The sequence below is a fragment of the Aspergillus alliaceus genome (genome assembly GCF_009176365.1).
Source record: "Aspergillus alliaceus strain CBS 536.65 unplaced genomic scaffold BDW43scaffold_1, whole genome shotgun sequence".
Lineage (NCBI taxonomy): Eukaryota > Fungi > Ascomycota > Eurotiomycetes > Eurotiales > Aspergillaceae > Aspergillus > Aspergillus alliaceus.
The window spans coordinates 1,709,531-1,733,490 of record NW_022474684.1 but is presented as its reverse complement, the minus strand read 5'-3'; the positions used below and the strand labels follow the sequence as shown (position 1 = coordinate 1,733,490).

The window sequence follows — 23,960 nt, the reverse complement described above, 5'->3', positions numbered from 1 at the left end:
TCCAATTACAAACCCAAGCACTTCGCAACCCCCTTTTAAAACACCCAGTATAATAACCACAAACACCTCACTCCTCACCCACCCGATTCACCACAATCCATAATCCCTCCCAAACATACATCTCCATCCATTGGTCCCAATCAACATCCCTAATTTTAAAATCAAAATGAAGTTCGCTGCTATTCTCGCCTTCACCCTTTCCACTCTTGCCCTCGCTGCCCCGGTTGCCCCCGCCAAAGCGTCCGACGATCAGTCTGACCGCGACGTCACAAAGGAACTCGCGAAGTCGTTACTCGGAGGCGTTACTAAGGCCTTGAAGATAGGTGTACGTTGTTTCTTTTTCTTTTCTTACCCATGTTCTGTTCTCGGGGTTTTATGAACCGAAGCTGATTTTCTTGGGAAATGAAAGTCCCAGAAGGATCTGAAGGATGCATAGACGCGCTATGTTATCGAACAGATAAATCTATATGGGTACACCCTATCTGATATGGTGCCGTTGCAAGGCAGCTTTCTGGAAACTGTGATATATGGGACATTATATGGAAGTCTAAGATACAAGGGACTGAAAAGCTATTGGACCAGGGCCTGGACAAAGTCTTTGTTTGAATATATGGTTAATACCTTACGGTTATTGTGATGATATCAGTTTAACCTTCGAATTAAGTGTTTCGTTGTTTAGAACATGCCCTCCATATCGAGATCAAGGAACTCTGGGTTCCCAACTGCCATATCGGCCGCGTTCAATACATCGTCAATGCTCGTATCAAGGCCTCCGCCTATACTCTGTCCCATGCCACTGTCTAGTCCCGCTGCGGCTGCGGCGGCTGCGTTGTCCAGCATGCGGTTGAGGTTGGCAGCGTCATCATCGCCGACGCCGTGCCCTGCTCCCGCGGGCTCGAGGCCCATCTGTCCGTGGTCCTCCACCCCTAATTGCATGTTTTGGATGATATTGCTCATGTCTAGGTTGGGCATCTGCGTTGTGGGTGTCATAAGGGCGTTGACACGACGGTACAGCCGTACAATAACCTCCGCGCGCAACGGATCCTTCTCTGATAGCTTTGGTACGTTTTCATGCTGCAGGTTTAGTGCATCGCGAAGGGTGAGTATCGCGCACCGTGGAAGAGGTTCCTTGTTGGGATCCACTGGGTGGTAGTGGCCTTGTTCTATAGCAAAGGACTCAGCTAGTGGCGAACAGATCATAGTCGCTGCGATGTCAAGGGCAAGATCGGCGTTGCCTGTCTCAGTCTGCATCTTCAGCTCATCAAGAATGGCGGCGAATACGCGTGTAGATCCGAGCATCCGGATGCCGGTCACAAGCTGCCGATGTGTGTATGAATGCGGCGCCATACTCACGCCGGGGCTGGTGGTCCAAAGGACAAGCCCTTGAAAGGTGCTTCGGATGCTGCCCAGTAGACCTCCAGGTGAATGGGTGGCCCAGCTGTCGAGCTCTGACCGATGACAGCTACCTGTCCTCTGGAAAGATAGATAAGGCTCAAGTGCGTCCAGAATTGGTTTAACATCCGTCCTATTCGGATGGCGGGACCGGATATCTTTTAGTTGCTCATCTAAAGAGCGTGCGGTGATGTTCAGTACCGTCCTATGGATCTCCTTCGCGTCACCGGATATTGAGCTGGGGTTCACCAGAGAATGCAAGGTCTTCAGAGGAATCGTGGGATCACTCTCAGTCTCCCAAATATGATTTCCTAGCCAAGTCAAAGCGATAACCAGAGACGGGAGCAGGAAGGGCTCAAGTAAATCTATAACTGTTAGCCTGACCCTGCATGGTATGGAAAAAAAAGGCATACATTCAAAACCTCCCTTGAGGGTGTCAAACTCCAGTTTTCCTGCTTCACATGCTGCGAGGCTTTGGCTGAACAGGGTCGATACGAGAAGATAGAACTCTTGCGGACTGCAGGATGACATGGTCTCTTCGCTTATGCCTTCGGCAATAAACAGAGCCGTGATCCATGCTCCTAGGTTCTTGTTTTGCTTCTCACTTAGATCGTCCAATTTCTGGCTGGACGATCCGCAGTCGAGCAATTTCAGAATAAAAGAATCATCGCTCATAATCCCGAGATCATATGGCCGCAAATCGTACCGGTATTTGAATGTTAACACAAGTAGCAAAATGCTACCAAATTCATCGTAGACAGGCTGACTCTCTCCTTGATCCTCATCCCAGTGCCAGGAATGCAGCAGAGTACAAAGCGGTTGCAAAATATGCTTCGCGCTTCGGAAAAGTAGGATTACGTCGAGAGCCTGCGGGTGCCGGGAAAGAGTGTTACAGATGCTTTTCAACGTCATTGTCTCTTTCTGGCTGCTGAGACTATGCATAACCTAGGCCTATATTAACCATGCCCCCATTGAGCTGCGACGAAGGAGCATACCTCTGTGATGGCTGCAACAATAGCACCCGCATTACCCTCGGTGGATTCGATCTCGTTGATGAGCTGCTCTACGCGTTCCAGGTTGGCATTGATTTGAGATACGAGGTCGTCTTTATTGTATCCGACAGGGGGTGTTTGCATGGGGTTTTCACCTAGCAGACGCTCGATGCTGGATTCAGGAATCAATTTATGTGAGGCACAGGCAAACAGAAACTCCGGTCGCACCTCCGAAAGGACGGTACTACCTTGCATTGCAAACATCTGCGAGAAAGATGGGAATGTGTTTGGGTCCAACCGACTCAGAGCATGGCTTATGCACATTTCCATGGGCAATGAGACCATTGATGCAGCCAACATGGCTGCGAAGAATGATGGGAGCTTGTTTACCAAAAACGAACGGAATAAGAACATCGTCCGGCTGGATTCATTGCGATATAAAGCGTTCGACAGAACATCAAATGTAGCGGTTATGACCTCCTCAACTAGGACATCATAGTGCCCCTGTTGGTGTTAGAAAAAATTCGGACCAAAAAGAGTAGAAGGTTATAAGGGGAAAAACACTTTCCACCACTTACATTATATCGATTAGTGAGATAATTGAGTAACATGCTGTCGTCCACCAGAGGACGGCCCACAAGCTAAAGAGTCAGCAATAAGAACAAATGAGGATCTTTATGGTGATGAGAAATACCATTGCATTTATATATATGTAGAGTCCAGCTCTGGAATTTATGACAGGCCCGTCCATGACGGAGGCTTCAAACTGAAGCGCGTTCACATTCACATTTTCCATCATGGATTGCAATGACTTGGATGGTGGCTCTCCATACAGATTGAACCCTTTCTGCAGACTGTCCAATCTACTGCGAAGTGGAAGCGAAACTTCCATACAAAGCGGAAGATATGCTGAAAGAGCCTGACCCAGTTTGACCTTCAGCGCTGCTATACGTCAGCATATACGGTCATGCCCAAAGCTGAGAACAAGTGAGCCGTATGTACCTTCATGAGAATCGCTAGAAAGGATTTCTATGCCCTTTCCAGTCCCCGATAGGGCCGTCAGGAGGATTCCAAGTGACTCAAACACCGAAACCGCATCCGGGGAGCTCATTAGTCCGCCTGTCTGCTGACTGGGGTCTATGTGATTGTTGTGCCAGGCCACGACAACCTGAATCCAATCTACTATAGCAGAGAAAATGCTGACAGCTTCTGAAAGGGACTTCGGGGTGCTACCGGTAGAGACGGAGAGCATAGCATCTTGTATCACTCTGATATCTGTCATCAGAGTATAACACTTCAGGGCCTTTTTGCTCTGGAGAACTTCAGAGCCAGGGGACCGTGGCTTCTCGTGAATGGACGAGTACTTCAAAAGTGAAGTCAGCACCGTAGAGGTCTGGACCATGCCCGTCTTACAGAGACAATCTATGTAAAGGGGGAGAAGCGGATCCCATTTGATTCCAGTGGCGAGACGTATCTCGAGTAGCACGTCGAGAAGTGCGCCTTCAGCGATAGGATATCGTTGAGACAGCAGCTTCGACAGATTCTTGAATTCGGCGGCATCTATTCGATGCGTGAGACATTGATGGAGGAATGTCTCCCATTGTTCAGACGACGTCATGTTCCCGATATTCTAGCTTCCCTCTCAGGCTTCAGGGGGGTCATATCAAGACACACAGTATAGTCAGTTTAGTATATATACCCACCTCCACAATTCTGGTGCCAATGCTTAGGCATTTTGCTCGGGTTGCATAATGAGGCCTCGGTCATTAACAAACACGGGCATTGTTTGGAAATGTCAAAGGCGCTGGTACACGTGATACTTATATAATCAATCACATGATTAGATATCCTGTTGTGGATAGCTCGCTGTAGAACAACATAACAATAACTTTGACACCTTAGTACTCTATAGGTACTTGGTGAATATCCATGTGGTCAGTCCATGTTGATCTTCAGAATGTTATTCTCGGTAGTTGACAGGCATTATCTAAGATTTGAACCTCTCCCCCCCACTGTAGGCAAAGTCAATCCGCATGTCTTTCCCTTTCCGTTGTTTAGACTCCATCTCAAATTGGCCCTATTATCAATGTACTTACTGTACGGAGTAGATACTATACAAAACAACGTACGCACTGATACACGGACACAACCTCAATACAGCCTTACAAAGCGGAACTCACTCCAACTTCGCCGTTGGGACCCGTTTAATCCACCTCTTGGGGATAACCCGGCCGATACCGATGCAGAAGGTCGGGTTCCCACAATGGTCTATGTATGGTTCATACCAAAATCTCAACAGCCGATTGAGGAATTGGCCCAACCATGGAACAACCACAATGATTTTAAACAAAGAAGGAAATGTCGGGAGAGATACCGCCTGGAAGGAGCCAGAGAAAAAATTGGGACTTCCTAATATAGTTAAAGAGAAGATATACCTTTAGACTTTCTAGCATTTACCCGGGTATGAACCTCGGTCTTCAGAGCTAGAGATGGGCAAGTAGATCTTGTGCCCGCAGCATATCTGTCTCATCTCCTTGCCGATCTCTCCACCCGATAAGCGAGCGATCTTGGGTTGTTCGGGACCCGTAATGTACTGAAACTTTGGTAGGCCATAAGATAGGGACTTACTTATGGTCTTCGCCGGTGAACGTTCAATTGGTAGCGATATTGATGCCATCGGGATCAGGCATGAGCAGGGCCAAAACAGTCATGCCAAGAATGTCGAAATCCACCATGGGCGGTAAAATGATTTGATGGTTTGATTTGGGACAAAAGTCAATTTCAAGGGAGGCTATATCGTTAGAGAATCTTAACACCGTAAAGAGTGCTTTTGTATTATGTTGTATCAAGACCGTCACATTTCGTCTTTCGCACATTGAAACAAGGAAAAGGAAGAACCCACGATGCATGGACACCCTCTGCACACAAAACTAACTTATAGATAAAAGGTGTATCGTAATCAACGCTTCACCGCTTTCTACCAAAAGAGAAACACATCATCCGAGCAAGCAAACAAGTAGATCGGTCAGATGACGCGTAAAGAAAATTCTCCGAGCCATGCGACTTACATGTATGCACTCCATATTTCTGTATCCATCCAAGGGATCCGTTTGTGGAGCGGTTACCTGTCGGAATTGATCAGGTTAGCCAGTAGGGTAGTACTACTGTATCTAAAACGATTGTTGGAGCAGTAGTAAAGGCCGATGATCACATCCTGAGACTACGGTACTTTGTAGGCACTCCGATTATGGCGGCGGCATGGGATAGAACCATGAGTCTGAAAGGAACATTGGACCGCAAAGAAAAAGGGGTTCGAGGAGCAAAAGGCCAGGGAAGAAGAGTCAAGTCCGCAAGGGCATACTGTACGAATGAGATCATTGGTCGACCTAAGCAAAAGCGATCAAACACTGGGAACGAATCATAGCCCGGAACAAGCGCGCAATCGGAGTTCCAATACCACCTAACTACTAGCACTACTAATAGTAGTGCCGAAGGAAATTTTCTGTCCATACGCATGCCTCCATACCTAGATCTTACAGACACCCGGGTCCCTGCAGAGTTGAGTTTGAACAGGTGCTGTACCAACACCCGCTTGGGACGGATGGAGTGAGCCAACAACAAGGTATAATTGCACAGTCTGACTCGTTAGAATCGACTCGATGGGTAAGTTCAACCCAGATCGAAAAGTTCTTGTCAGACCATGTGGGTCAAGTGGAGGGAGACACATACTCCGTATTTATAATCTAGGCTTCATCAATATCGATTTGCCAGGTACTGTACATACATGACTACCTACTAATAGTAGACATGTCCGATGTATGTATACCCTGTAAGTGTATCAGTACGTACTCTAAGTTCTCCCCGTGATATGGGTACTTCAAAAAATATAAAATAAAATAAAATAAAAAAACAGGTCGGAGATCCATGTTGTATAAGACATCATCAGATCCGAGATAGACTCCTGACTTAAGTTAGTTGTTTGGGATCCGTCCTGTGAGTCCCGACGACGAACGCTCAATGGCGCGTGGACTAATTGTTAGACCCCGCCATTCAGCCCGCCACAGACACACATTCTGGTTGAACCTGTCTAGAACAAAATTCAAAGGACGGCGTTCTTCCAACCTCTGGAAGGAGGATGATCACATCTCATGGATAGATGCATACATGGATGATACATATAATAAACACTGTACGTCAATTGAGTGGTTCATATACACAGCACGCTCCTATTTCAACGATGTGATTATGTGAGCCTGAGAGGCTGAAACGCAATTCAATCCAGGTTTTCTCCACAAATGACCAAGGAACTGACCAGGTCGGCGGAGTCTTAACCTGCCACTTATAACTAGGACAAACTAGTGGGGCCCTCATCAACAAAACTTTAACCCACAGGCGTGTATAGGCGAAGTTGGTAATTAACATCCCCCTTTTGAGTTCAACCCAACTCGATCCAGGGGTCTTTCCACTCGGCACATTTTCCGCTGCTACACCATACTAAGGCTAGCCCATGACCAGGTAGCCGGACCACCGGCAGACTACTCTAGATAGGTATGTACTACCTACCTACATCATCCATTACATACATACATCCTCTCTGGAACTAATCTAAATCAGCTAACCCAGAAGTGACCTTCTGCGCGGCCGATAACTTGAGTTCCCCTGTTCCTGGCGCAATCAAGGGGCATCTGCGCAAATATCATTAGCGTGGGTGAGGGTTTTAACAGGCCACCCCTAACAGTTTCGCAGGTCCCAATTAGATAAAGTTAAAAACAAAAAGCTGTTTGTATGCATATGTATATATCTTGATTATCGCACTTCCTAGGACAGTCTCATTCTGTTCCCGCAGTATGCAAATGACCTAGCCTTCCTTCTATATAGGTGGGTCAAGAGATCTATCGCACTTAAGAATCTAAAGTCGTATGGTCGTCATCTCATGATGAGAAAAATCGCTATATCGATGATTCCATAGAACTCCGTAGTATCGCTCTGCGCTTGATATCCAAAAAGGGAAGAAAAGATAGATATGAATGGGAAAAAAAAGGCGGAATCATATCAAGATCAACCTCGTGCGCTTCGGGGTCGCGACGCTTGTGAGGAAGAGTCGCGAAGGATGTCGGGTGCTCGTGGCCCGACCATCCAATCTTCCATCGCGAGCCACTCACTCCAACTTCTCTCGGCCGCTTCTATCTCAGAGTCTAGCGGTCCTTGCAAGGGACGCAAGAACGGAATGGTCTCCAGAGGAGGCATATCGTAGTCCTTCTTCACACAAGCCCAGCCCCCACTCTTGGCGGCAAAAAGATAGTTGCGACGTTCCTGCTCATGCAGAAATGCGACGCCAGACCCCCAATCGTCGCCAAAAAACCCATGTAGTACCCCAGGAAAATCCATTCCCGTAGCTACCAGGCGGCGGATGTAAGGGATCAGGGAGACAGGCGGGGGTGGGTTGGAATTGGGAGTTGCCGAGGGCGTAGGCATTGTCTGACCAGCAGTTGGGGTATGATCGGTGGAAGAATTGAATACGGGATGCGGTTGACGTTGAAATGGGAGACGGATGTTTAGGAAAGCAGAAAGTGCCTGGACAGAAGTACTGTGCTGTGCATGGTCGAGAAAATACCGTTGGCAATTCTGATAATGAGGGTACCATTCGAAGATATCAAAGCCATCGCCATTCACCCCGGGAGAAGCTCCAGAAAGTCCAATCATTGCAGTGGGATCGAATTGCGGTGTCGTGTTCATTTGGGTCCCGGATGAACGACTCGACTGGGTTTCAGGGTTCCTGTTGGAAGCATAATCTTAGCCCGTATCCTTGTTTCCCCTTAATTTCAGATTCTCTCCCCTAGCTCCTCTGGCTCTTAGGGCATGTGTTTGTGTGTGGGAGTGGGAGTGGATCAAGTCTTATAGCATCAATGGGAAAGGGCCAGTTTCCTCCGGTGACAAGAGCGATTGAAATTGACCGAGGTGGGGTGGAAGAACAAGTGAGAGGGAAATTACTTGTTAGAAAAAGCACTCCTGCCTCGGCGAAGAAGGACAGACACCCGGCGTCGAGATGGAGAAGGGGATGGAGAGGACTGGAACAGGTGTTTGATAGAGAACGCCAGCCCTCTTCCTTGATGAGATTCGTTCATCGACATCTGCTAGGCAAGGCCCATCTACATACGCGGGAGCCAGACACGGCTCATGACAAAGGGACAGACCGAGGAGGGGGAGGGGAGAGGTACAATGGGTAAACGACGGAGATATAGTTCTTTAATGAAGGGAGGCCCATTTGAGTAGAATATGAAACGGGGTGCATGAGACATACATCAATTTTTGTTTATAATAAAAAAAATTTGAAGGAGGAAAAGAAGAAAGGGGAGAAAGGAAACAGCCGAGAGGGTTGGAAAAGAGACAGCCTGCGGAGCTGGACTGAAGTGGATTTGTAGTATATTATTTCGGTGCGACTAAGAAGAACGGGTCTGCCCGATGGAGTAACTCTTGGAAGATGTTGTAGAAGAAATTGGAGAGTTTGAAAACGGTTGGTCGGGCTATAGATTGGGAACGAATAATAATATAAATAAATTTTTTTTTTTTGGGATCTTGAAATATTAGTTTGTGGTTTTCAAATAGCCAATAATGCTAGTTGTGCAGTAGTAAAGCACTGCCAATAAACATCACCCACCAGATCTGGGCTGTGTGGGACATTTTCCGTCAGTCGGGGTACCTTATTTAGTTTCGAGGGTCAAATTATTAAGATTATAACTAATACATTAACAATGCAGTGTAATCAATAATGAAATACCAATAGAAACCCTATTTTGGGGGTTTTAATTTGTTGCTATTGTTTTGAATTGTATTTTATTCTGTTTCCTTTTTATTAGAAAAGCTAAAGAAAAACACAAACATAGAAAGACAGCGAGAAATTAAAATGCCATGAAAAGGGGAAAAAAAGGGTACAACACAGATCGATGTAGGAGGGGAGGGTACATACTGTCCGTACCTTAGCGGATGGCAAAAAAAAAAGCGCCATGGTCATCGCGCGCCCTCTTCTTCCTCGTAGTGGATCCGGGAAAATGGAAGACAGGGCCATGAATCCAGATTAGAGATATCCATGCAGCTGCATACCTCATACTTAGAGTTTTAACTTAGGACTAGATTAGGAAAGGAATCTATAGGTTGTTTGTCTTGAAGTCTCCTTTGATCCTCGTATTCAGCCTATGATTCGGAATTAGATTATGTGAGTTAATGAACAATATCGTCATCTATTTTCTCTTTTTATATTACATCTTACGTATGATGTCTAGTCTAGGTTAAGCTGCAGATCCATCTGACAACGGCGGAATGATCTCGTCACGTACTTCCTTTTTACCCTTTTCAGTCAAGGCGAGGGGGAAAAGAAGAGAAAAAGAGAGAGAGAGGAAACAAAACGTTCCTTCAAGTCTGAGACTGAGATACACGATCGCCGAATCAGATCCACACAGAAATCTACCACCCTGGTAAAGCCCCCATAATGTACCACGGTTGCAATTTACATCAATAAATTGAGATCAAAAATATGTTCTCATGATCATGACAATACGGTGACATGATGCTTACGGAGTACATACCTCCCAACTCCACGTCTAGTTGAGATCAATTCTCTATGATCTATAAAGTGATGCTGTGTAACTACTAATTTATAGTTAAGCTTGCTAGCAGCAGTACTACTACTAGCATGGATTACGAGGTTGTACGGGTTGTACTGCACATGCATACAGGGACGCATACACTTATGTATACACAATAGCCGTCTGGTAAACTAGGACCGTCGTCATTCTGGCACATAGTCACTTGTAACAAATCTTCAAATATAGAGACAAGTGGGGGGAAAAGAAAAGAGAAAACTATTTTTATTTTAGGGCTGTCATAGTAATTCCGCGCTGTACTCCGTCCCTGGGTAAGATCGAGAAAATCTAAGCCTTGAAAGGAAAGAAAAGTTTCCAATGTAAGGATGATAGACCTGGAGATGGTCAGGACTTTAATTCAACTGGGGAATATTTGCACCTGCGCCTGCGCCTGCGCCTGCATCTTCAGACTACAAAACTTTGTCCTCATGGTCAAATGACAATTTTTTACTGCAAGATAGCATTTTGAATGTGTGTGGCAGATTGTATGATTCAAGTGACTGACTGAAAATAACAAAAACTCTCAGCATATCCTACGCACCGGCAAATTACCACAGGGAAAAATTATAGAAACCCTGCCCCACCGAATCTTACCTTGACCGATGAAGTATGTATCGTATGTACGTCCTACCTAGTTGGTATTGTAATGTAATGTAAGGGAGAAGAAACTCTTCGCCCATCTTTCAGCCGCAGGTTTCCCGATACCAAAATGCTTGTGGTAACGGGTAAGAAGCTGAAAGGATCTCGGAAAAGGGTTTACTTGTTTCGTTGCTCGTTGCTAGATTTTTGTCTATATTTTCTTCCCTTTCCATTTCATTAAACTCAACTTTAATCAGAGATTTTGCATATAATGTCGGCTGAACGGTTGGGATTCAGGTTTGCCACATCGTGATGCGGATGGGAGATTTTAGGCCTTAGTCAGATCCACCTCCTGCAATATCAGGTGTCGAATGCATATGGATAGATTAGATAGTGCCATGATGGCTACTTTACCTTCTAATCGTTGTTCTCCCGCGTCCAGCCAGTGCAGATCACACAGGCAGATACGTTGCCAGAAAAAGTAACGGTGACAAAGAAAATCAAGGGTTGGTCCCAGACATTCCACTCAAGCCAAAAGCCAACGCGAAATAACACCATTACTGCATAGAGATGCATTGTACCTACAAATCCAGTATTGCTATAGAGAATAGAAGGATGAGCGGTGAGCAGCGACAAGCGAGTTTGCCACAGCCGTGACGTGCTGTTGAGACGGCATATTTCTGATGCAGGTAGATACTTAACCCCCTGGCAGAATCTGACAGATACAATGAGGGTCGCGAAATGTGATGCAGACATAATGGATGCATCTCGTTCGTGTTCTGCACTCTTGGCCATGGGCGGATGGACCTTAAGGTTGATCTCGGCTTGTTGTTGTGTCTCTATATGAATGGAAGACTCTATTTCCGCCGGCTTTTTCCAGGCCAAATCTAATGAGCGGTGGAGGCTCGTAGGTTAGAGCTTACATTACGTTGATGCATTTGCTATACTGCGTAGCGGTGTACTGTAGTATGCGAGATCACCGTTATATCGTGTCAGCTGGTGATTGAAGCAAAGGTCAAGTGTCTCCCTGGTTTCTCTCTCTTCCTCTCTCTATATCTCTCCTTTTTTTAAAAAAAAACTTAATTTTTGCCCTTTCTTTCCCTTATCCCTTAAGAATTTACAAGGAATGTATTTGTTATTCTATCTGGAGAAACGATCTGGTTACCGAGTCTACTAGTATAAAGTCGATGGAACGCCAAGTTATATAGCCCCATCATATGCAGGACAGGAGCGGGACATCCTCTTGACTTAACGCCGAAGGGATGATCCCGAAGGCATTTCCAGGAATTCATATACATAAGGCGCGAATGCACGTTTATGAGACCCATCGATACAACTCCTTCTCGCTTAATTGGTAGACTGACAGTCGAAAGGGGAAGTTTGCCACAATGCCGGCCTTTATTCTTTAAAGGGAGGGATTACGTAGCATCTGCTTGTTTGCTGCACAACCAGGGAGAGTGTAGAATCTACATTGATCTCGGATTTAAAACATTCTATAGATTAAGCGATGTTGAAAACATTGTATGTGTGTATGTTAAATTACAAACAAAATTACCTATACCATACCAATACTCTATCTGGCTAATCAATCCATGATGAGAAGCCGAACTAAGTACCCATTAGTGCTACTAAGCAAGGTACTAGTTTCAGCTATGCTGTGTAGAATGCTCAATAATCAGGCAGGATATACAAACTCCTTGTCTCGTCTCCCTCATTCTCATCGGATGCCGCGGAAGCCACAGGGATCTGCACTCAGCCTCACAGGATTTGCCACTGTGGCGGGACGCATGTATGTACCCTGTTTTTCTTGTATATATATGTACTGTAGCAAGAGAAGTTGCATGGAAGTATGTCTTCTGCCACTATTGCCACTAGCACGCATTAGCCACAATTTTTGCCACACACTGCCTAGAGTGGTAAAGACTAAGCACCAGTTAGTTGGTCAATACAATGGTTTGCTCTCCCTTTGTTGCTGACTGTCTTAGATGAACTACTATTGCTCTCAATGCAAATTGCCTCGCACCTTTTTACCTAGATGATAAATGCCGCTGATGCTTCTTACTTCCCATCTCCCCGCGCAGTGAACAATTCCTGATGCAGAAACCTGCTTCACTTTTTTTGCCTTCTCCATTCCATTGTTCCAAAGAACGTCCTACTACTGGTTAATTCTCTCATCTTTGAGCCGTGGGAATATTCTTTGCCTCCATTAAGTCTAAGTTTACATGGCTCCGCTATGCAGTGACCTTGAATAGGAATTGGTACAACTCGAGTCGAGCCTTATGAGAATAAATGACAGTAAACAGTCGTGATAGTTTGGCTATCAGGAGTTCAAGGTCAGATACAGAGCTCCAAAGCAAGGCATATCGAATAGAAGTGGAGAACTCTGGGTATGTCTACCATTCAATCTATAGAGACTTGGGCATGAGGCCAATTCCAAATCGAGTATCAGGTTTTTTACTTCATGACCGAATTCCGCCGAAATAGGGCAAGGAATGGGAGATGTCAACTTAATAGTCCATATTCTAGTTATACTTTTAGGTCATACACCTAGAAATTGGGAAATGGCGGATATTCTTGCTCCTCCTTGAACTGCAATGACTGTGTGGATACATACTACTTTCAGGTAAGGCTCTCTTTATCCAAATCAACTAGGTTAAAACCCCGGGCCTCGGCGTTTGGAGAACAGGTTCCCTACCTTCTAAGTAGGTAATTTCCCTTCCTCTCTCCTTCTTTGTGATTTATTTATTGTACGGGAAAATTGTCCTAACCATGTGCTTGCTTCCTTTGGCCTATTTTGGCTTTTCAAAATAGGGCAAATCGCACGTTTGTCTCATTTGGTGCCGACGATCCTTCTTTTCGTTTTCCTTTTCCTGCCCTTGTTTCTTTCCCTTTGCCCCCTCTCCTGTTGTTTATTCTTTTTTATTCTGATTTTCAGCGTCGATGTACGCCTCGACCGAAATTTAAATTGATCTCGGTCTGGATCTACGAGGAGCAAATATTGTAAACTGGGTCTGTAGCGAGACTACACGGGTAGTTGTCAGGAGGTCATTTTCTAGCCCCACTTTGATAGAGACCCTTCAAGGGATTATCAAGGCCTATTTAACCAAACCATGTGGAAAATTTGCGGATCAGCGGTGGTGATCTTTGTGGTTTGATATCTTGGCGTAGTATATGGCTGTCATATCCCCAATATAGCCTTACCCATTGTTTCCGACATCAGTCGACTCTTGCTAAACTAATCATTATTCCCCACTGCAGAGAAAGGCATCAAAACGGATCCCTAACCTCACCGATGCATCCTTACTCAGTTCGTCTCTCCCTTTGGCTAAAAGTGCGCCACATGACAATAGTCCCGCCAGGATTATAGAAGCCCGAAGTTTGGATCTAACTGGTTATCCTTGACCCGGATTCTCTCTTGCATACCAGTAGCGTCGCGGATCTCTGCCATTGCCGCCGATACTCTACCATAATGCAAGGGCTATCATTGCGCGCTGAAACCTATGGGGAATCAGGAGTTACCTTTTGTTTTTTCTTTAAGGGGGAGGAAGAGGGAGGGTCGTCCCCTCTCTTCAACCACTTTTTGAGTCACTGGATAGGGCCCTACCCCTTCCGTACGGCGAATATGATATGCGTCCTATCTTGTCCATGAAATCTCGAGGGGGACTGTCGAGATCGCCACGGGTATACTGAAGCACTGGATCTGCCAGTTTCGAGGCTGTCGCGACATGATACTGCATGTGTGCTTTTTACCTCACTATGCTAAGTTTAGGTGTCGATACACTATGATATTACGGACGCGAGTTTGGTATTGTCTACCTCGGAAATTCTTCGGAGCCTCAAATCTTGGAAGTCCCTCTTTCCCATCAGGTACCTACTATTCCCTTGCACCAGCCCGGGGGGTATATTGTTGGGAGGTTGAGTTCAAGCACATGTATCATCTCAAGCGGTGCTTCTATCTAAGGCATGCTTGACTCAATCATTGCCGTCCCCATGTGCAGCACCGGAGGTAAATCAGTACTGTTAGCCGATCATCGCGGTCTACGAGCGGTAAGCCTCCTGGATGTAGCACTTGAGCTTGAGCGGAAAGCATATCATGTTTCTCCGTCATTTAAACAGTCAAGTCATCGCATTTTGACCAAGACTAACCTTTTCATTGTCTTACTAACTATATATAGATTAAATGGCATCACACGTTTCATATCCTCATACCAAACAATCATGCGTAAAACAAGCCGTAAATTCACTGAAGATTCTTCCCAAAGAACTCAACCAGCTTGGGACTAGTCTCGGTCAAATCATCGTAGATATCAAAATGGTTTTTGCCGTTCACGACGAAAAGTTCCTTGGGCTCCTTCGCATCTTGGACGGCAGTCTTACTGTAATGAAGCGTCTGTGCCTCACTACCAGCAATCATCAACAGCGGTCTGGGCGAGATAAGCCGCTGGAAGTTAAACGAATCATAGCTAACCATCATATCGTAGCTGACGGGGGGCACCTTCTGAGTCGAGCGCTCATGCTTTCCCCTTTTGGTGCCATAGTACGCGGCCGCATCCTTGAAGAACGAATCCGCATCATCGGGCACATTCGACGCATCAAACATAGCCGGGGCCGCGCCGGGCTCGCCAGCAGCGACGCCCGTCCGCCAATGGCCAGCGTACTGAAGGGCACCGGCAATAGCCTGGGCATTCTCCTTATTATGCTCATGCACGCCTCCGTTGCGTGTCATGCGACCGACACAGGCGGCACTGACAGTAGCCAGGGCGCGGATGCGAGAGTCAGACTGAGCTGCGTAGGAGGCATAGCCGCCCGAGGCGCAAATGCCGAGCATTCCGATCCGCGAGACATCCACCTTGTCCTTCAGGGTGGTCAGGTAGCTGACGGCAGCTTTGATGTCTTCGACGCGCTGGTGGGGGTCTTCGAGGCCGCGGGGTTCGCCGGTGCTTTGGCCTTGGTAACCGGCGTCGAAGGTGAGGGCGTAGAAGCCGGCCTGGGATAGGGCTTTGGCGTAGTCGGTCGAGGTTTGCTCTTTCACGCCGGTCATCGGGTGGCTGACTACCACGGCGGCGCCCTTGCGGTCTGGAGAGTCGTTTGCTGGAGCGTGGAGCTCACCGCAGACCTTCAGGTGGAAGGATGGGAAGGAGACCTCGGTCGGGGAAGACATTTTTGTGTGTTGGGGGTGATTGGGGTGAAATTGAAACTAAAGTTTCCGTACCAAGAGACCAAGTCCAGATTAAAGATGAATCTGTAAAGATGAATTTGGAGATGAACAAGACTTCCTTCGGGCATCATGATTCTCAAGTATTTATGAGAGTCGTCCAAGATTGTAGAAACCAGCGCCACGAAAATATACAACATCGAAGGGTATAGGGATGACGTATCCAAAGCCCGAATATTTCGGCGGAAGCTTAAAATGTTTCGGACGATGAAGTTGTTTCAGAGACGAATTGGCTCCCATCATTGGCCGATCGCCCTGCTGGATTAGAGTTGTAGGCTGATCGAGGTAATCATTAGCGTCTTTTAGCCCCGATGTGCTAGATTTCGGCCGAAATTCTCAAGGTGATCGGCATGCCGTCGACCGATGGAATCAAAGGGAGGGACTATCTCCTGATGAGGGATTACATTTCCCCCGGAGTTTGAGCGGACATATAATGGTTTTAAGGAGAATATAGATGGCGATGACAAAGAATTAAGAGGTACTATAACCTCGTTGAACGGTTACCTATAAGCGCACAAGCCTTATTCCCGAAATCCCCGGATTTTGTCCATGAAATGATGTAACCATCGGTGTTTTTGTAAATGCTCAAGAAGTCTACCTTCGAATGACGCATGATGATATTGATATAGTATGTATTAAGGCCCGGCTGACAGTCTAGAGAAAAGGAGTTGAGATATAAAATCATTGCACGTTGCTCGGACGGGCTATACCTCTCAAGTCTACATAACATCAACAACCAATCAACTTCCATTGTACAATACCTTCAAAAATGTTCCCCACACAGTCGAGATATGCCAAGGTCCATAAATTCTGCAGGGGTCCGGGAGATGCACAGCCTACCGCATTACAAGTCGTCCGAGATGAAAACCGAGTAAACCACCTGGCCGACAAGGTGATCATCGTCACAGGCTGTTCATCTGACCTCGGAGCCGAGACTGCCAAGGCCCTCTTCGAAACAGGAGCAACACTATATCTCACAGCTTGAGACTTGGGAAAAGCAAAGAATGCACTGGGTGACATCGCTATCAGTCCGCGAGTCTATCTTCCGCACCTCGATCTGAGCTCCTTGGCATCCGTTCGCGCATGCGCAGAAGAATTCAAGTCTAGAGAGAGTACCTTGAACATCCTGATCGAGAATGCGGGGGTGATGGCATGCCCCAAAGGTCGAACTGCCGATGGGTTCGGAACGCGTTTCGGAACGAACCACCTAGCCCATTTCCTGTTCTTCTACCTTCTCAAACCCCTGCTACTCTCTTCCTCGATCCCTTCTTTCCATTCCCGGGTGGTCATGGTGTCCTCCAGCGCGCATCGAGTCTCATCTGTTCTTTTCGATAACCTCACTTTAGAGGGAATACGGGCCTTGGAAGGCCTATGGTCAAAGCAAGACAGCCAATCTCTGGACAGCTAATGAGATCAAGAGGTGCTACGGCTCAAAAAGTCTTCATGCATTTAGTCTGCACCCCGGTGCGATTTGCGGCCGAGCTCCTTTGTCATGTCTCAGATGAACAGAAATCTGCGTGGGATGCGGATGACTGGCTCAAGACCTACTGGAAGAGCCCTGAACAGGGCGCTGCGACTAGCGTCTGGGGTGTTGTAGCGAGGGGATTGGAAGGTACAGGAGGGAAATATTCGAATAATTGTCAGATCGCATCGCCTGCTGACCTGACCAAGCGACACGGGCCAGGCTATGCTACGTGGGCATACCATCCGGATGGTGAAGCCAATTGGGCGAAAACCTTCGAGTTACTTCAGTTGGAGGAGGAATAAGTGTGACTTGTACTTTATGAGAGGAATTTCCCGGGATTTTTTTGGTATTTAATGTGTTGCCATACAGTTAGTCACTAGATCATTGATGAAGTTTACCGTAGCTGACCGCCCGACGATCGGAACCAGCTGAAGATCGATTTTACTGTGCACCGACATTTAGAGTATAATTTTAAACCTCAACGACTCATTCAGTATCACTCCTCTTGAAGCAGCGCTGGCGGATTTAGAATCATTGAATCCAGGAGAATCTCTTAGCTATACTGATATTGCAAAACAGCATGGTATTGATCGAAATACTCTGCCAAGACATCACCGCAGTCTAGGTATCTAAGGAAGCGTAATATAAAAACTAATAATTAATCAATAACCAGCAGACTAAAACCCTTATGAATTGGATAGAGAGCTTTAGTAATCGTAGACTCTATCCTACGCATAAGACACTTCGAAATTGGGCTCAAGAAATCACTGGAATTCGGGCCTGGAAAGCAGTGGCCAACCCGCCTTTTAAAGAAGTATAATAATGACATTATTACTCGCTACACTATTAGAATCGATTCTTTAAGGAAACAGACGGATTCCGTATATAAATATGCCTTATACTTCGAGCTTATAGCTAGAGAAAAAGAGAAATTTGTTCTCAGAACCGAAGACATGTACAATATAGATAGAAAAGGATTTCTTATTAGAGTGCTTTCTAAAGGCAAGAGGATCTTCTCTAAGCAGAAACACAAATAAGCAAGGAGACCTCAAGAAACGCCTTCAGAATTGTATCGGGAAAATATTACTATAATTGCTTATATTATATAGAGAGGATCTCTTTATCTCCTGATCTGATCCAGGCAGTGTCTAGCAAGATATAAGACTCCTGGTTTCTGTAACGGCTCAGGCCAACGTAGATAGATTGATCTAATTGGGTAGCTCTGATACGAGGAAATCGCTTGAAGAAGAAATTATCCCACGAGCGAATCTCTGTGGGGTATTGTCTATCTCGAATAAAAACAGAACAAACTAGAATCACGTCACTACTCGCTGACATTCACTACGAACTCAGCAGCCTGTATAGGGACTGCGCCGGCACAGTTTCAAGACTCTAATCCAGGAGATTATTGCTACTTCTTTGGGTCTTTCTTTTCTAGTTGGGCCAATTGTAAGCTAGGATTTACATAGTTAAAAGATATCTTTAATCGAGACACTAAAAAGAAGACAGGAAGGCGCTAGAGATTTCTAATTCTTAATAGCCGTCACGGTGTGGCCTCTGGGTGCATTCAGAAGCTTAACCGCTGCGTTATCAGCAAAAGACTAGGATACAAAGCCTTCGGCTTTGTACTGCACTCACATATATAAGCATGTTCAGGATTCAGGCAGGCAGGTAGGTGTGCTCGCAGGCACACCGTGACAATAGCTATAGATCTTATCTTACACCAAAATTTATAGATTTCTACAATAGGAATATAATCCTTTTAGCAGCGTATCCACCTTATTTAACGTATTCCATGTGGCCTCTTGATATTAGTCACTTTGGGCCTCTTTCTATAGCCTATAGTAGTAAATTAGAAGTATTTTTGCACGATTACTAGGGCCTGAGCTATCTCACAAAGCGAAACTTTTTAGACTATTCTAGCCGAGTTAGGAAAGAGCCTTTTTCTTAAGAAAATTTTTAAGAGTGCATAGAAATCAGTTAATTTATAGCTATAGAATCCAGAAACCGTTCTAAAGCACTTTACCAAAAAGAAAGACAGCAGGCCCTCTTCCAGCGAGTCCTCCCGTTCAGTACTAGGTGCTGAAGACTAGAGAAGAATTGAAAGACTTCTAAAGTTATTTACTTATATTTATAATTAAAATGCTCGAAAATTATTTTCTACGATATTTTATCTCTCTACAGAGAATATCTTGCTAAAACTTCGCTTCCAGGATCTCGAAAGAGCCCTCTATATGAGAAGAAAAAGTGCTAATATGAAAAATCTCTACAGCTTAAATTACAGGCTCCTGGGAATAGTAACGCAGTGTTTTATTCGCCTAACAAGATCCAGCAGACTCGGGTGCTTCAAACACAAAAGGAGATGGCAATAGAGAATATAAAGGCTTTAAAAGAGGCAGAAAAGCAGTGTAAGCAATAGAATGAAGAAGTAAAGTAACAGTTAATTAAAAAGGATTGGAGAATAAAGGTAGATCAGAAAAAGTTAGAGGTACAGAAAGCTGAGCGGAAGAAGCGCCACAAGGAGGATAAGATATATACTAAAGCAGTATATTTATAGCTTCAAGGTAACCTTCAGAAAGCTAAAAAAAGGAACTAAACTCATCTCCAGGCCTTATAAAGTCCCTAATCAGCAAGATATTAGTACGCCAGCGCCTGAAGTTGCTGAAGAGACCCTCCTACTGTAAATCGTCGAGGCAGGCAAATCCGCCTCCCACAGCGCTTTCGGGATCACTAAAATTACTAGATATCTTCTTTACAGTCTATATCTACCTGGTTGCTGGGGGCGAAATCGATCGTCAGGAGGTTCTGATTGTCAGGCGGTCAGCTACGGTATGTGCCCAGTGGAAACAAAGACGATATTGAATGAATGCAGATTATGAAGATCATTGCAGGAAACCAATTACCCCAGGTGCGGAGTTTCTCATCATAGTATCCAATGAAAACCCTCTGGTCGTGTGGTGAGGCGACCCGTATCACTGTGCGCAGAGAAGGTCACACAAAATGTTTCTGACTTTTGTACATAAAGGTACATACCGTTGTCAGATGATATTAATCAGAAAGCCAGATATTGATTGAATGAACATGGAGGGAAAGAAGGGCGCGCCGTTATCGGAGAGGCTTTCTGACTTAATCCATGACGGATAGACTTCACACATAATACTCCATTGCCGACCAATCTATTCGTCGATTCCACATTCCTTGTCACTCTCCAAACCAAACTTGAGATGCATTAGCCGAGAGCTTGGCTGACGATCTTCCACTAAGATGGTTGGTGGATACACAGCCTTTGCCTGTGCGACACGCTAGTGTCTTATCAAGCCTGGGGTAGAAATGAGGTAATGAGTATTACTGAATTTGATATGCAAGGAAATCGATATCGTGCAGGGATCATTTCCTCCGCACAGGAACAAAGCCTAGCTAGGGAAATGGATAAGGGTCATGCAAATGAGACCATTGTTTGGTGTACAGAAAGGCAAGGTACGGGGTAGTTATACTGGATGAAATCACGATCAAAATATACTAGAAGATATCGCACTCTTTGATATTATACTTCCGCTTCCGGCCAACTTTGAACCCAATCTTTAAATTTCAATAATGAATCTTGGGATTTTTGCTAAATCATTAAGTATAGTAGTATGCATATGCCCATGGATTGCAACCCCGGAGTTGTATCGATTGACTCCGAACGCGGGATTCCCTATTCCAGTATGGAGGCGGAGGGCGGCGCTCCGTGCCGAGAGGGGGTTGTTCGAGGGGGAGATACCAAGAACTTTTGCCGTGAATAAACCCCGTCTTTGTTGGACGGGGTCGGGCGTCGCATGATCCCCTCACCCCACATTAAACTGAATTAGATCGTGCGGTGTAGCATGTCCCGCCTTTACCGAGAGGAAATCCTATCCATCCTTTTTTTCGGAGGAATCTCTTGTTAGAGAGGAGAGAGGTGCTACTATCTGCCGGGGAGCGATTGGTCTGAGCGTGGTCACATTCCTAGAATGGTTTAGTGTCCTACTGATAAGGTCGTGAAGTAAAATGATCAGATAAGAGATTCGATGGGGGAGCATGTGGGGACTTGCCCAGGGACACCGCTCGAATGAGCTCTCACGGAATGCACGTGACCTGGTAGATAGTGTCGGAATTGGGTCTTGGCGATCTGCAACGAATGAACATCACTATGACAAGGAAATCATGAGAATTTTCCTTTTTCCTACTCTATCCATGTACCGCATAGAGAAGGATAGTAAGGTAGGCAGTAGACTATCCAACATCGAGGGTAGACTCCCATCCTGATATCATTCCATGAACGATTCATCTAAAAATTTTCTGAGCCACGAGGATTTCCCGGATCCAAAAGCGGACTGGCGGGGGGCGGGTTTCCGCCGATAGATAACGGGCAAATTCTGTGACCATAAAGTATCGAATAACACACCCGAAGTTCGGACCATAAACCACCGCCCTGATGCCGGCCTTCCGCTTTGTCGCCTAGTCCCCTACCTTAATTTCTAGAACGAATCATCGACTCGAATGGCCCTCCACTCCTACTATATCCTCCCCCCGTCGGGCATTCCCACCCTCTCTCTTCGTCCGACTCCGGCTCAGCGGTCGCCGCCCTCCGCTGACATCTGCCTGAACATAAATTCCCTTCCCTTCTCTCCCCAACTTCTTTCCCTCTTTCTCTTCGTTCTTCACTCCCCAGACTTCTCACCTCCTTTACCTCTCATCTATTCTTAATTTGTCGTGACTCAGGTCTATTGACAGTTGTTGTGTCCTTATCGCTATCTGATAAGCCCCTCACTTCACATTCACATCTTCCCATTCAAATACTCTTTTCAAGATGTCCAACCTTCCTGTTGAGCCAGAGTTCGAGCAGGCCTACAAGGGTATGTTATTAGTATTGTCGACATTATAACTTCTCCTTCATAGATCTCTGTCTAACAAAAAAATTACAGAGCTCGCCTCTACCCTTGAGAACTCCACTCTCTTCCAGAAGAACCCTGAATACCGCAAGGCTCTCGCCGTCGTCTCCGTCCCCGAGCGTATCATCCAGTTCCGTGTCGTTTGGGAGGATGACAACCACCAGGTTCAGGTGAACCGTGGGTTCCGTGTTCAGTTCAACTCCGCTCTCGGTCCCTACAAGGGTGGTCTTCGCTTCCACCCCTCCGTCAACCTTTCCATCCTCAAGTTCCTAGGTTTCGAGCAGATCTTCAAGAATGCTCTCACCGGTCTGAACATGGGTGGCGGTAAGGGTGGTTCCGACTTCGACCCCAAGGGCAAGTCCGACAACGAAATTCGCCGCTTCTGTGTTGCTTTTATGACTGAGCTTTGCAAGCACATTGGTGCCGACACTGACGTCCCCGCTGGTGATATCGGTGTCACCGGCCGTGAGGTCGGTTTCCTCTTTGGCCAGTACCGCAAAATCCGCAACCAGTGGGAGGGTGTTCTCACCGGTAAGGGTGGTACCTGGGGTGGTTCTCTGATCCGTCCTGAGGCCACTGGTTACGGTGTTGTCTACTACGTCGAGCACATGATCAAGCACGCCACTGAGGGCAAGGAATCCTTCGCCGGCAAGCGCGTCGCCATCTCCGGCTCCGGTAACGTCGCCCAGTACGCCGCCCTCAAGGTCATTGAGCTCGGCGGTTCCGTCGTCTCTCTGTCCGACAGCAAGGGCTCCCTTATCGTCAACGGCGAGGACAGCTTCACCGCCGAGGAAATCAACGTCATCGCCCAGATCAAGGTCGACCGCAAGCAGATCTCTGAGATCGCCAGCACCGAGGCCTTTGCCACCAAGTTCAAGTACATCCCCGGTGCCCGTCCTTGGACCCACGTCGGCAAGGTCGACATTGCCCTCCCTTCCGCTACCCAGAATGAAGTCTCTGGCGAGGAGGCCCAGGCCCTCATTGACGCTGGCTGCAAGTTCATCGCCGAAGGTTCCAACATGGGTTCCACCCAGGATGCCATCGACATCTTCGAGGCCCACCGTGAGGCCAACAAGGGTGCTTCCGCCATCTGGTACGCCCCCGGCAAGGCCGCCAACGCCGGTGGTGTCGCTGTCTCTGGTCTCGAGATGGCCCAGAACTCTGCTCGCATCAGCTGGACCACTGAGGAAGTCGATACTCGTCTCAAGGGCATCATGGAGGACTGCTTCAAGAACGGTCTCGAGACTGCTATCGAGTACGCTACTCCTGCCGAGGGAGTCCTTCCTTCCCTCGTCACCGGTAGCAACATTGCTGGTTTCACCAAGGTTGCTGCTGCCATGAAGGACCAGGGTGACTGGTGGTAAACATTTCGGAAGCAAAAAGAAAAGTTTTCTCTTTGTCCACCTCTTTTTCTTTGATTGACATTTCCATTGATACCTCAGTTTTATGATGATGATCCATTTTGGTTTCAGCGCGGTTGGTTGATAGAGGCGCCGGTGTTTCGTTTTCTTTTTTTTTTTTGCCATTTTTAATCCGTCATGATCCTAAACATGATTTGATGCGTGGCATATAAGCATGATTTATGAATAAACATTATATTTTTTTAAAAATCTTTCCTGTAAAAAAAAACTCTTCTAGCACATCTCTTACCTGGGGCCAACTGTAGGAATGCTTGAACAAATCCAAGGTTCACCACTAATTTTCTCTTTACATAGCTAATGCACCAAACATTTCATCCTAGTGATTATTCGTTGGTTATTAATA

General features: G+C 46.3%; 5 protein-coding genes across 5 annotated transcripts; 2 read left to right on the top strand and 3 right to left on the bottom strand.

Moving 5' to 3' along the window:
• Positions 1-675: 675 nt before the first annotated feature.
• Positions 676-4,002, bottom strand: nut1 (putative RNA polymerase II mediator complex subunit Nut1; the record flags this gene model as incomplete). The annotated part of the gene is made up of 6 exons (XM_032045830.1): positions 676-1,757; positions 1,806-2,337; positions 2,388-2,888; positions 2,963-3,025; positions 3,079-3,326; positions 3,387-4,002. The coding sequence occupies 6 exons, from the start codon at positions 4,000-4,002 to the stop codon at positions 676-678; spliced, it is 3,042 nt and encodes a 1,013-aa protein (XP_031906715.1).
• Positions 4,003-7,416: 3,414 nt separating this feature from the next.
• On the bottom strand, positions 7,417-9,020 carry BDW43DRAFT_259546 (uncharacterized protein). The gene is made up of 2 exons (XM_032040109.1): positions 8,686-9,020; positions 7,417-8,160 (listed from the first exon to the last, which is right to left on the bottom strand). Coding segments are annotated over exons 1-2 (720 nt in total). The 5' UTR covers positions 8,688-9,020; the 3' UTR covers positions 7,417-7,442.
• Positions 9,021-14,342: 5,322 nt separating this feature from the next.
• Positions 14,343-15,978, bottom strand: BDW43DRAFT_259540 (alpha/beta hydrolase). Its single transcript, XM_032040108.1, has one exon. The coding sequence runs from the start codon at positions 15,762-15,764 to the stop codon at positions 14,844-14,846; it is 921 nt and encodes a 306-aa protein (XP_031906713.1). The 5' UTR covers positions 15,765-15,978; the 3' UTR covers positions 14,343-14,843.
• A 609-nt stretch (positions 15,979-16,587) lies between these two features.
• BDW43DRAFT_296165 (dehydrogenase with different specificitie) lies at positions 16,588-17,585 on the top strand (the record flags this gene model as incomplete). The annotated part of the gene is made up of 4 exons (XM_032044165.1): positions 16,588-16,729; positions 16,805-17,130; positions 17,165-17,282; positions 17,320-17,585. 4 exons carry the CDS (start codon positions 16,588-16,590, stop codon positions 17,583-17,585), a joined length of 852 nt encoding a protein of 283 aa, XP_031906712.1.
• A 4,169-nt stretch (positions 17,586-21,754) lies between these two features.
• On the top strand, positions 21,755-23,944 carry BDW43DRAFT_259535 (glutamate dehydrogenase). Its single transcript, XM_032040107.1, has 2 exons — positions 21,755-22,160; positions 22,230-23,944. Exons 1-2 carry the CDS (start codon positions 22,115-22,117, stop codon positions 23,558-23,560), a joined length of 1,377 nt encoding a protein of 458 aa, XP_031906711.1. The 5' UTR covers positions 21,755-22,114; the 3' UTR covers positions 23,561-23,944.
• The last annotated feature ends 16 nt before the right edge of the window (positions 23,945-23,960 follow it).

Excerpts from the sequence above, each read along its gene's own strand:
- BDW43DRAFT_259540 (XM_032040108.1), bottom strand. The coding sequence starts at position 15,764 with ATGTCTTCCCCGACCGAGGTCTCCTTCCCATCCTTCCACCTGAAGGTC.
- BDW43DRAFT_259535 (XM_032040107.1), top strand. The coding sequence starts at position 22,115 with ATGTCCAACCTTCCTGTTGAGCCAGAGTTCGAGCAGGCCTACAAGG. Across the intron at positions 22,161-22,229 it reads GTTCGAGCAGGCCTACAAGG|AGCTCGCCTCTACCCTTGAG; the intron begins GTATGTTATTAG and ends AAAAAATTACAG.